Source organism: Oncorhynchus gorbuscha, linkage group LG17 (genome assembly GCF_021184085.1).
Source record: "Oncorhynchus gorbuscha isolate QuinsamMale2020 ecotype Even-year linkage group LG17, OgorEven_v1.0, whole genome shotgun sequence".
NCBI classification, from domain to species: Eukaryota; Metazoa; Chordata; class Actinopteri; order Salmoniformes; family Salmonidae; genus Oncorhynchus; species Oncorhynchus gorbuscha.
Genome location: NC_060189.1, coordinates 22,998,830 through 23,012,426, shown reverse-complemented (window position 1 = coordinate 23,012,426; position 13,597 = coordinate 22,998,830). Strand labels below are relative to the sequence as shown.

Genomic DNA, 13,597 nt, shown 5'->3' with positions numbered 1-13,597 from the left:
GCATGCAGCTCCTGACTGTTGTTGTGTTGGACAAGTCAACGGAGGCTGCAGCGTTTTAGATTCGCCAAGTAAGGATCAGTCATCTTGATGGAATGATGAGAGACTTGATCTTTTAAACATATTTCCAGTTCTTGGCCAGTGGAAAACGTGCTTGGTGCAGCAGATAGGATATGGCCTGGTGGTACTATCACTTAGTGTGCCTGTGAGGACTCAGGGCAGGTTGAGTTAAAGAAGCCAATTTGTGAGGTGGCCTGCCAGGTGCCTGCTACTTCTGGAGAAACTGACATACACTTGAAAAGACAGGATTTATTGATATAGTTAAAAGTCTGATGCCTTGTTTTACAGTACCATTCTTAACAAGACAGTAAAATGAGACGATTTACATTGAATCATAGCATTTTTCTATTGGTGCTTTAAACAACCGTTTGTTTGTTCCTTTCTCACTAACAATATACATTTTTTATGTTAAACATTTAACAGATACATACAAATCTAGGTAGCAATATGAGTAGACAGTTTGAAATCTGAAGATTCGCTTTCCCTCCCAATCTGAAACATGTGTCTAATCCCTAATGGTCCTCCACGGATGGGCCTGTGTGCAAAGATATCCATTATTTGGAAAATAATAATTTTCCTATGATTGGTTTGATAGCAGTCAACAGTGCAGTTCACCATGATTAGGTTTCAAAGTGCATTTCCTGAGAAGAGATGTTGATTTGATTGGCTGGGTTTCTTGGGGTCTTCAGAACCAGGCTGAGAATCCGTGTTTTTCCTTCACCACCCAGATGCTGTCGATCACCTTACCATACTGAACGACAAAGAGGCATTCTCCTTTATCACTGAGCCAACAAAACTGAATGAACAGAGCAATGACTTGTTTTTTCCCCCATGAAGTGTATTACATATCACTAAGAGATTGGAGAAGATCATTCACTTCATAGTTATAGAACTGAGGACTTCCCTCTCTGCTCACCTGGTCATCGGAGACCTGCTCCAGGTACAGATGGGTGGTGTTGTGCACCTGCATGCGGGTGTATCCATAATCTGTACTGCGGAAGGCACTCCAGTCCCTCGGATTAGGGACGAACGGATCATGATTCTCACGGCAGCCCTGAAAAGACCATAGATATCTACAAGCCATCCTACAGTGCCTAGTGAAAGTCTAAACACCCCTTGCACAGCATAGATTTAGCTGACTTGAAGTTAATAAGAAAAGAAAAAGAAAAAAAGGGATTACATATAATTGTCTTCCCCCTAAAGAACATTTTCTACAGTAAAACCAAATTGTCTAGCAGGGTTAGATATTTATAAGGTTCTCCTCTAACTTTTTACCCGGGCTTTGCTACTTTCATATTTATTTTGATCATGACAAACTCAGTCCCTCCTGGTGACAAGCATACCCATAACATGATGCTGCCACCACAATAGTTGAAAATACAGAGGGTTTCACTCTGATATGTTATATTGGATTTAGCCTCTACGGGATCGGTTTGAGCTAATGTAGGCTAATATGATTAGCATGAGGTAGTAAGTAACAAAAACATTCCCAGGACAGACATATCTCACATGGGCAGAAAGCTTAAATTCTTGTTAATCTAACTGCACTTTCCAATTAACAGTAGCTATTAGTGAAATAATACAATGCTATTGTTTGAGAAGAGTGCACAGTTGTGAATTTGAAAATGTATTAATAAACCAATTCGGCACATTTGGGCAGTCTTGATACAACATTATGAACAGATATGCAATGGTTCATTGGATAAGTCTACAACTTTACACACACACTGCTGCCATCTAGTGGCCAAAATCTAAATGGCACCGGGGCTGGAATAATACATTATGGCCTCTTGCATTCCAAAGATAGTACAAAGAGGAAAAAAACAAGCGTTTTTTGTGTACCATCTTTTACGTGATTTAATGTGTTATTCTCCTACATTAATTTCACATTTCCAAACTTCAAAGTATTTATTTTCAAATGGTATCAAGAATATGCATATCCTTGCTTCAGGTCCTGAGCTACAGGCAGTTAGATTTGCGTATGTCATTTTAGGTGAAAACTGGAAAAAAAGGGCCCGATCCTTTTAATCCAAACCTGAAGGTTTTAAATTTAGGCCAAAAAGTAATTGGAATCATTTCTTATCCTCCCCTGATCTATTCCTGTTTAAAAATGTATCCCAGACATGCTTTTAAAGCTCATTGGTGGCTTTGCGGTTGAATTGTTAGACATTCACTAACCAAGGGAACTTAGACACAAGAACTAAAATCATGAGAACCACTACTTTTGCAAACAGATAGACCTCATTCAACAAATATGATTTTGTATGAAAATATTTTCTCCTAAACTTATTTAGATGTACCTCAGCAAGGGGTGTGAAGACCTTTGCAATTAAGACTTGTTATTTCAGAAAAAGTATTTTACTTGGAAAATGTGGAGGTTGTGCAGATCAGTGAAGAAATCCAGATAGAAATTTTAGGTAGCAAAATATTAAAACTGCAAGGCTGTGTAGACTTTCACTAAGCACTGTATGCTACTTCACAGTCCTTTGATAGTCTATAGTGTCTCGTTTTCAGTCAAAGGTTCATGTTGTTTCTGGAGAGCCACATGCCTCCCTAAAGCTCATCCTCAGGCATCTGACATTTGGAACAGGACTGAGGCTCTGGTGCGGTCCTGACACCACTCTGATATGGGGATGACCAACTCATGTGTGCATTTATTCATGTATATTTATACACCACAGCACACCCCCCCCCCCCCATTGACTGAAAAAGGAGTGGTCAAAGCAGTGGTCTACTTACAGCAGAGCCTGTGATGATATGTACTGGGGCTTTGGGGTTTACATAAGGCTGTTCGATGCTCCCATTGAAGACCTGGAAGAGGAACATTAAAGGTTCTTCAGACAAAACACTGATGACATGGAGAGTGTGTGATGTAGTGATTATTCACATGGGAACTGACCTTGTAGCCATAGACAGGCCACAACCTTTCATATGTGTGTTCATGGGCCCACAGCTCCAGGTCCACTCCTGGAAAAAGACGTCGCATTAGTTGATATGACAATTTTGATGCAGTACTTACCTAGTATAAGCCTGGGCAATATACATATGGCATAATTTTCAATACTGAAAAAAATACAAATACCACAGCCTTAACATTCCACATTTTGTTGTGTTACATCCAGATGAATTATTATTTTTTTTTTTTAACAATATCCCATAATGTCAGTGGAATTATGTTAAGGTGTTTTGTAACCGATGCCTCTTTCCACTCATCAAATTGCAGGTGCACAGTCTGTATAATGTCAAAGTGTAATTACGTTTTTAGAAAGGTTCACAAATGTCAAATGAAAAGCCTCGAGTCAATAATAATTCAACCTCTTTCTTATCTTATGGCAAGCCTAAACCAATTCAGGATTAAAAATGTACTTAAGTCACATTCAGTAAGTTGCAAAGAGTGTGCAATAACATGAATACCTCATCTATGTACCCCATACATATAATTATCTGTAAGGTCCTTCAGTCAAGCAGTGTATTTCAAAAACAGATTGAGCCACAAAGACCATTGAGGTTTTCCAATGCTTCGCCAAAAAGGAAACCTTGTAGATGGATAAACATTTTAAAAACAGACATCGAATATACTTTTAAGCAAGGTGAAGCAATTAATTCTACTTTGGATGGTGCATCAATACACCCAGTCACGACAAAGATACAGGAGTCCTCCCTAATTCAGTTGCCGGAGAGGAAGGAAACCACATAGGGATTTCACCTTGAGGTCAAGGGTGACTTTAAAACAGTTAGATTTTAATGGCTGTGATAGGAGAAAACTGAGGATGGATCAACATTGTAGCTACTCTGCAAAACTAACCTAATTGACAGAGTGAAAGGAAACCTGTATAGAATTAATTATTTTATTAAAACATGCATCCTTGTCACAACAAGGCACTAAAGTAGTACCGCAAAGAAAATGTGGCAAAGCAATTCCCTTTTTGTCCTGAATACAAACTGTTATGTTTGGGGCAAATCCAATACATTACCGAGTACCACTCTATATGTTCAAGCATAGTGGTGGCTGCATCATGTTATGGATATGCTTGTAATTGTTAAGGACTGGGGAGTTGTTCCAGGCAAAAATCCTACAAGAAAAGTAGACTGAACCAGGTTTCCACCAGATACGGGGAGATTAATTCACCTTTCAGTAGGAAAATAACCTAAAACATGGCCAAATCTAAACTGGAGTTGCTCACCAAGAGAGTGAAGATCATTTTTAAGTTAAAAAAAAGGTATTGGGTGAACAATAGATAAGTAAAGAAATAAAAACAACAGTAAAGACAGTGAAAAATAACAGTAGCGTGGCAATATACAGGCACCAGTTAGTCAGGCTGATTGAGGTAGTATGTACATGTAGGCACGGTTAAAGTGACTACACATATGTGATAAACAAAGAGTAGCAGTAGCGTAAAAGAGGGGTTGGCGGGTGGTGGGTGGCAGGACACAATGCAGATAGTCCGGGTAGCCAATGTGCAGGGGCACCGGTTAGTCGGGCCAATTGAGGGAGTATGTACATGAATGTATAGTTAAAGTGACCATGCATATATGATAAACAGAGAGAAGCAGCAGCGTAAAAGAGGGGTTGGGGGAGGCACTCAATGCAAATAGTCCAGGTAGCCATTTTATTACCTGTTCAGGAGTCATATGGCTTGGGAAGCTGTTGAGAAACCTTTTGGTCCTGGCGCTCTGATACTGCTTGCTATGCGGTAGTAGAGTGAACAGTCTATGACTGGGGTCTTTGACAATTTGTAGGACCTTCCTCTGACACTGCCTGGGGTAGAGGTCCTGGATGGCAGGCAGCTTAGCCCCAGTGATGTACTGGGCCGTACGCACTACACTCTGTAGTGCCTTGCTGTCAGAGGCCGAGCAGTTGCCATACCAGGCAGTGATACAACCAGTCAGGATGCTCTCGATGGTGCAGCTGTAGAACATTTTGAGGATCTGAGAACCCATGCCAAATCTTTTTAGTTTCCTGAGGGGGAAATAGGCTTTGACGTGCCCTCTTCACAACAGTCTTGGTGTGTTTGGACCGTTCTAGTTAGTTGGTGATGTGGACACCAAGGAACTTGAAGCTTTCAACTTACTCCACTACAACCCCGTCGATTATAATGGGGGCGTGCTCGGTCCTCCTTTTCCTGTAGTCCACAATCATCTCCTTAGACTTGGTTAAGTTGAGAGATAGGTTGTCTCGTTGTCGGTGATCAGGCCTACCACTGTTGTGTCGTCTGCAAACTTAATGATGGTGTTGGAGTCGTGCCTGGCCACGCAATCGTGGGTGAACAGGGAGTACAGGAGGGGACAGAGCACGCACCCCTGAGGGGCTCCAGTGTTGAGGATCAGCGTGGCAGATGTGTTGCTACCTACCCTCACCACCTGGGGGCTGCCCGTCAGGAAGTCCAGGATCCAGTTGCAGAGGGAGGTGTTCAGTCCCAGGATCCTTAGCTTAGTGATGAGTTTTGAGGGCACTATGGTGTTGAACGCTAAGCTGTAGTCAATGAATAGCATTCTCACGTAGGTGATCCTTTTGTCCAGGTGGGAAAGGGCAGTGTGGAGCGCAATAGAGATTGCATCATCTGTGGATCTGTTGGGGAGGTATGCAAATTGGAGTGGGTCTATGGTTTCTGGGATAATGGTGTAGATGTGAGCAATTACCAGCATTTCAAAGCACTTCATGGCTACGGAAGTGAGTGCCACGGGTCTGTAGCCATTTAGGTATGTTGCCTTAGTGTTCTTGGGCACAGGGACTATGGTGGTCTGCTTGAAACATTTTGGTATTACAAACTCAATCAGGGACATGTTGGAAATGTCAGTGACACCTGCCAGTTTGTCAGCAAATGCCCGGAGCACAAATCCTGGTAATCCATCTGGCTCCGCAGCCTTGTGAATCTTGACCTGTTTATAGGTCTACTCACGTTGGCAACGGAGAGCGTGATAACACAGTCGTCCGGAACAGCTGATGCTCTCATGTATGCCTCAGTGTTGCTTGCCTCGAAGCGAGCACAGAAGCAATTTAGCTCGTCTGGTAGACTCGTGTCACTGGGCAGCTCGAGGCTGTGCTTCCCTTTGTCATCTGTAATGGTCTGCAAGCCCTGCCACATAAGACGAGCGTCGGAGCCGGTGTAGTACGATTCAATCTTAGCCCTGTATTGACGCTTTGCCTGTTTGATGGTTCGTTGGAGGGCATAGTGAGATTTCTTATAAGCTTCCGCGTTAGAGTCCCACACCTTGAAAGCAACAGTTCTACCCTTTAGCTCAGTGTGAATGTTGCCTGTAATCCATGGCTTCTGGTTGGATTATGTGGGTACAGTCACTGTGGGGACGACGTCCTCGATGCGCTTATTGAAAAAGCCAGTGACTGATGTGGTGTACTCCTCAATGCCATCTGAAGAATCCCGGAACATGTTCCAGTCTGTGCAGTTTAGCATCTGCTTCATCTGACCACTTTTTTATAGACCCGAGTCACTGGTGCTTCCTGTTTTAATTTGAGCTTGTAAGCAGGAATCAGGAGGATAGAATTGTGGTCAGATTGACCAAATGGAGGGTGAGGGAGCGCTTTGTACGCGTCTCTTTCTGTGGAGTACAGATGATCTAGAATGTTTTCCCCTCTTGTTGCATATTTAACATGCTGATAGAAATTAGGTAGAACTGATTTAAGTTTCACTGCATTAATGTCTCCGGCCACTAGGAGCTCAGCCCCTGGGTGAGTGGTTTCCTGTTTGCTTATTTCCTTAAAACAGCTGACTGAGTGCGGTCTTAGTGCCAGCATCCATCTGTGGTGGTAAATAAACAGCCACTAAAAGTATAGATGAGAACTCTCTTGGCAAATAGTCTGGTCTACTTGAGGCGAGCAAAATCCCGAGACTTCCTTAGATTTTGTGCACCAGCTGTCGTTTACAAATATGCAAAGACCCCCCTCCCTCACATCGTGTTACCGGAGTGTGCTGTTCTATCTAGCTGGTGCAGTATATATCCCGCTAGCTGAATAGCCATGTCATCATTCAGCCACGATTCTGTGAAACATAAGATGTTACAGTTTTTGATGACCCGTTGGTAGGATATTCGTGATTGTACTGTCCAATGATTGTACTTTGGCGAGTAATATTGATGGTAACGGCAGCTTTCCCACTCGCCATCTGCGGATCCTTACGAGGTACCCCGCTCTGTGTCCTCTGTACCTGTGTCTCTTCCTCTTGCCAATAACTGGTATGTTGGCATTGTCGGGTGTTCGGAGCATGTCCTGTGCGTCCTGCTTGTTGAAGACAAAATCTTTGTCTAATCAGTGGTGAGTGATCCCTGTCCTGATATCCAGAAGCTCTTTGTCTAATCCGAGGTGAGTGATCGCTGTCCTGATATCCAGAAGCTCTTTGTCTAATCCGAGGTGAGTGATCGCTGTCCTGATATCCAGAAGCTCTTTGTCTAATCCAAGGTGAGTGATCGCTGTCCTGATATCCAGAAGCTCTTTGTCTAATCCGAGGTGAGTGATCGCTGTCCTGATATCCAGAAGCTCTTTGTCTAATCCGAGGTGAGTGATCGCTGTCCTGATATCCAGAAGCTCTTCGTCTAATCCGAGGGGAGTGATCGCTGTCCTGATATCCAGAAGCTCTTTGTCTAATCCGAGGTGAGTGATCGCTGTCCTGATATCCAGAAGCTCTTTGTCTAATCCGAGGTGAGTGATCCTGTCCTGATATCCAGAAGCTCTTTGTCTAATCCGAGGTGAGTGATCCCTGTCCTGATATCCAGAAGCTCTTTGTCTAATCCGAGGTGAGTGATCCCTGTCCTGATATCCAGAAGCTCTTTGTCTAATCCGAGGTGAGTGATCGCTGTCCTGATATCCAGAAGCTCTTTGTCTAATCCGAGGTGAGTGATCCCTGTCCTGATATCCAGAAGCTCTTTGTCTAATCCGAGGTGAGTGATCGCTGTCCTGATATCCAGAAGCTCTTTTTTACCATAAAATATGGTGGCAGAAACATTGTGTACAAAATAAGTTACAAATAATGAAGAAAAAAAACACATCATAGCACAATTGGTTGCCGCCCGTAAAACTGCTGCCATTTCTTCTGGCGCCATTTTTTCAACAACCAATTTGACAGAGCATGAAGCATAAAAAAAAGCAAATGTTGAACAATCCAGGTATGGAAAACTCTTAGATACTTGCCCAGAAAAATTCACAGCAGCGATCACTGCCAACGGTGATTCTAACATGCATTGACTCACAGGGTTGAATACTTATCTAATAATACACACACACAGTACCAGCCAAAAGTTTGGACACACCTACTCATTCATGGGTTTCTTTAGTTTTACTATTGTCCACATAGTTTTGATGACTTTACTATTGTTCTACTATGAAATAACACATATGGAATCATGTAGTAACTAAAATGTTAAATCAAAATATATTTTATATTTGAGATTCTTCAAAGTAGCCACCCTTTGCCCTGATGACAGATTTGCACACTCCTGGCATTCTCTAAACCAGATTCACCTGGAATGCTTTTCCAACCATCTTGAAGGAGTTCCCACACATGCTGAGCACTTGTTGGCTGCTTTTCCTTCACTATACGGTCCAAGTCATCCCAAACAATCTAAATTGGGTTGAGGTTGGGTGATTGTGGAGGCCAGGTCATCTGATGCACACTCCATCTCTCCTTGGTCAAATAGCCATTACACAGCCTGGAGGCGTGTTGGGTCATTGTCCGGTTTAAAAACAAATGATAGTCCCATTAAGCGCAAACCAGTTGGGATGGCCTATCGCTGTGCTAGCCTTGCTGGTTAAGTGTGCCTTGAATACTATTTAAAGTCACAAACAATGTCACCAGCAAAGCACCCCCACACCAATACACCTCCAGTCTAATCTCTGTTGCTTGTGTTTCTTTGCCCAAGCAAGTCTCTTCTTATTGGTGTCCTTTAGTAGTGGTTTCTTTGCAGCAATTCAAACATGAAGGCCTGAGTCACTGAACAGTTGATGTCGAGATGTTTCTTACTTGATCTCTGTGAAGCATTTATTTGGGCTGCAAGTTGAGGTGCAGCTAACTAATGAACTTATCTCTGCAGCAGAGGTAACTCTGGGTCTTCCTCTCCTGGTGCGGTCGTCATGAGAGCCAGTTTTAGTTAGATAGATTATAGATTGATGGTTTTTACGACTGCACTTGAAGAAACTTTCAAAGTTCTTAAAATTGTCCGGATTGACTGACCATGTTTTAAAGTAATGATGGACTGTCATTTATCTTTGCTTATTTGAGCTGTTCTTGGTCTTTTACCAAATAGGGCTATCTTCTGTATACCAAACCTACCTTGTCACAAAACAACTGATTGGCTCAAAGAAATTCCACAAATTAACATTTAACAAGGCACACCTGTTAATTTAAATGCATTCCAGGTGACTCCCTCATGAAGCTAGTTGAGAGAATAGCAAGAGTGTGGAAAGCTGTCATCAAGGCAAAGGGTGGCTACTTTCAAGAATCTCAAATACATTTTTTGGTTACTACATGATTCCATGTGTTATTTCATAGTTTTGATGTCTTCACTATTATGCTACAATGTAGAAAATAGGATAAATAAAAGCCCTTAGGTGTCCAAACTTTTGACTGGTACTGTATACATTTTTAAATAGCACCCCTTGTGTGCACATTCAGTAATACCATATAATTCAGCATGGTACAGAAACGGTCTGAAAATCTGGATACCACCCAAGCCTATCTACAAAGACTATTGACAACACAAAGGACTATGAGCAACTGTGGGATCCTCAGGCTTTTTCATTGCATTATACAATATAGCCATGAAAAGGTGCATTATGACCATTTTAATTAATGAACCCCATAGAACATACCTCATGTTTTACCTATTTACTCACGTTTGCTATTCAAAGAGCACTAAATATAAGGGTTCCACTCAAGAAACACAACCAACAAGCGAGAGAAATGTAACATTGAAAAACATTTGGATAATGGTCAGCTTTTGTAATAAAGGAAAAGTTGCTGGATTACTCTGTTCAAGCCGAGTGCTGGGACGTTAGTCTGTCTGAGAGGACAGCTTTGTGACGGTAACAACTTTAGAGCACAGTTCTGTTGTGTAAAATGGAGACCATACCGTATAGATATAATAGATCCTCCAGACCTGGCGCTGGCGGTTTTGTGTCATTCCGTCCGAGGCGGACCTGAGACAGAGCAGAGACAGACAGAGCATGCTGGGATTAGGATCAGAAATGTCATCAGATATCACCCTCATGTCCATGCCAGGCTGTCACTCCTTACCCATGCCAAGTGCTGAATGCAACAGGTCTGAATGGAAACTGTGCTTCAGGGATTAATGTAGCCAGACGTTGACAGTTTTAGTCAGACACGGCAACTAATGTCTCCAGCAACAGCGCAGAAAACAAATCCTGTAAATGCTTGTATTTAACATAGAATAGTTATCTGGGATACAGCCTACCTGTTCTTTATATATCTGCCAATGCCATGTCAAGTAAATCAGGGCCAAGTGTTATAAAGCATATTAACAGAGTGATAGAGCCTACTTGGTCAGAAAATAACAGCAATCAACATGTAATGAGTAAATAGTTGCACTGATGGGGAGCAGGGAGTTACTTCTGCTTGTAAAACTTCACTTATGATCAGTACAGGGGATGTTTGGCCAGTCAGCTAGTTGCTCAGATTTGGTCAGAAACTAAAACCCCTGTGCATATTAACACTAGTTGCTGTGGAAGTTCACTTGTTGAAAGCAAATTGTACATTAATTAATTCTTACATCCAAGAACACTATTAAATATCACAACTAATACAGAGGGTATAATCATCCACCCCTCTCTCTCTAATCAGTGAGGTGTTTTGTGCCATACATACATAACTCTCAAACTGGGTGCAGTCGTCTTTGTCGTTGTTAGAGCAGTACATGGGTCTGTGTCCCATAGTGATGATCCAGGGGCGCTCTGCTCGGTTCTCTGGCTTGTTGGCCTCCTGAGAGAGGATCAGACAAGAGAAGGAGTCACATCGCTGTGTGTGTGCACGCACATGTGTGTGTTTGTACTGTTTAGGACAGCAAAGTTTATTACTCAAGAAATACTACTAAAAAGGGCATTACTGTCACTGCCAGGTTCAGTTGTCCAGAGATGCGACAAATGGCTTCACTAATACTGGGACTGTAAATGAAGTACTTTACCTCGAGGTCCTTTTTAAGCCACTCGTACTGCTTGAAGATGAGGTCCACACCATAATCAAGAAAGAAGTAGATCTCAGTGGAGAGAGAAATGATATGGGCTGATCCTACATTCCAGCTGTGGACAGAGCATACAAACGATCAAAAGCCTTGACCATCCAAAGTAAACAAACTACTGATAGGGACACATACTTAGTCTATAGTGAAATACTTTCCCCAAAGGAACATTTGCAAAGGAGCGTGTGAAAGATTCAAATGTAACTAAGTTGCATTATGTAATAGGCTACATGGCATGCATTTTACCTTTTGATACATTGCACAAACAAAGAAAATAGTGCTGTGTCATCACTGCTATTTTACAGTACAATCTCTCAAACATTACTAGCTATCTTGTTTTCCAAATGGAAGGGATGTTGGTAGTGACCGTGAGAGCCCTATGATTGCACGGTGCCTGGCAGAGTGGGAGACCAGGAGAGAGCCATTCTGTATGTGGCTAGCTCACTGCTAAATTGGACAAGATTTAGTGCGGGGATGGGCAACTTTAATCGGGGTGGGGGACAAAGAATCTGAGCCCATCAAGGGGGGTCGCAGTGGCTTGCGGGTTGGCGTGGCCATAGTCTTTTGCGGATCCTTAGCAACATTTGTGTCCCTCATGTACATGTCTGTCTCCTCAGTCATCACCCCAGTCCTGCATGCTGTGCAGGTGCTGGAAAGAAGGGGCCTCATCCCTTCTTTAGCCTGAGCCAGGGGAGTGAGGGGCAGGTCTGTGGTCTAGGAGGTATTATCTTACTGCCTCAGAGAATGCCATGTGTGTTATGAGCCTGCCACAGATCGGATGTATGGCTCCTTTGTGCCGTCAGCCCCTTCACTCAGACTGAACCAAAGTGTTCCAAAGGGGATGCTAGCTAGAGCTCCCCTCTCTTTGGCCAAATCATTTGGGGGTGAGTTTACTTTCATCAATGACCACTTCTATACAGTAGAGGGTAAGTGTGTGTGTGGTAGATGCTCCCTTACCTGTACCATAGACTCTCAGTCTGTCCTGGCATGCTGAAGCGGTTCCTGTAGTTGGAAAAGTTGCTGTGAAAACAGAACGGGTTCGGCTAATGAGATGCATGGACTTTAGTGTTCCATCTAGGTGCCTTAAATACCTCAGGTGAGATATTTAGTGCCAGAAACCTTAGTTCTATCATCATGTGGTTCCAATGTCCGCCCACAGGACACCTGCTTTGGGAATGGGTCGCTTTCTGTTTATTAGGTTTGTGTAATTGACTGAAATTATTACTTTGCATTGGTTTGAACAAAAAGTGGATAATTTATTTGGCTAAATGACTTGAATCTGAACTTAAATAAATTGAACTGGATGTATATTGGAAATCTAAAGTGTATTTTTTGTAAAACTATGCATTGACAAAGTTAAACTGGAATCAAACAACCCCATTGTCTGGTCTTTCACACCACCTGCTCAACCCAGATCTTAGAACCTGTTACTTTGCACTTTGTGACATAAACAAGGCTAATCTTAGAGAGCTATTCAGAATACATACTACAGAAAGATTCATTACACAATGACACTGCCATTTTTTATAGTTGCTAGCCAATCGTGGTCTTTACCTCTCCCACACTCACAATAGCTTTGAGTCACATTCCTCATGGAGATGACCTATCTAGCCAGCTTTGACTACAGAAGTAAAGCATCTGCTTTAAACCTGCATGGAATACAGCCATTTATTACACTAGTCCACTGCTACAGCCAAGGTCTGTAAGTGGTCACCTCTAGAGACAGGACAGGATACGACCAGACGGTATTTCCTACAACGCCACCACCTCTACCACTGGTCATTTATCAATCTTATAGTGCCAGAACCACCGGATCCGGACACACACAGACCGAACCGGTTCCCCTAATGACACCCAAACCGAGACTTGTGCCTTGGAGAGCACCAGTCGCAGGCGTGCTATCCACCCACCCAAACACGTGCCATTTCCTAAATATTTCAATGGGCCAAACCTGCGTTAACAAGCGGCATGCAGAAAGGAAAAGCCTTTCTAGGAAGACGTTCACTAACGACGGCAGGCCAAGCCAAGCGCTAGCTGTCTTTAGGGGTTTACAGATTTGAATTTCACATATAAAACTTGGAGCCAATCTTCCTTCCAGTTATAGCAGTAGAGTCATTCCACAAAATGACTGTCTTTTGCATCCCTTTGATATTTTAAGTAGAAATTGTGCACCAATATTTCATTTTAAAAGCCTGTTAAAGTATATTAAATAAAGTGCCCTTTAATATAGACTGCATGGAGAATAAAATAAATTAGATTTTTTATTTTTTATGAATAAAGACTTGCTCAAGTGTTTTTTATTTCCCTCCGTCAACACTAACTTCTAGGAAGATTTTAA

At 42.5% G+C, this 13,597-nt stretch overlaps 1 protein-coding gene across 2 annotated transcripts in view; it reads right to left on the bottom strand.

Annotated features, from left to right (window-relative positions):
• Positions 1-291: 291 nt before the first annotated feature.
• acp7 (acid phosphatase 7, tartrate resistant (putative)) overlaps positions 292-13,597 on the bottom strand; it is a 26,002-nt gene continuing 12,696 nt past the window's right edge. For both annotated transcript variants that reach the window (XM_046307652.1, XM_046307651.1), the window contains 8 exons: positions 12,217-12,279; positions 11,206-11,320; positions 10,890-11,003; positions 10,138-10,204; positions 2,957-3,024; positions 2,797-2,868; positions 974-1,111; positions 292-808 (listed from right to left, as the gene is read on the bottom strand). In XM_046307652.1, the coding sequence (XP_046163608.1) occupies positions 743-808; positions 974-1,111; positions 2,797-2,868; positions 2,957-3,024; positions 10,138-10,204; positions 10,890-11,003; positions 11,206-11,320; positions 12,217-12,279 (703 nt within the window). In that variant the 3' untranslated portion in view covers positions 292-742. The remainder of the gene's footprint in view (positions 809-973; positions 1,112-2,796; positions 2,869-2,956; positions 3,025-10,137; positions 10,205-10,889; positions 11,004-11,205; positions 11,321-12,216; positions 12,280-13,597) is intronic.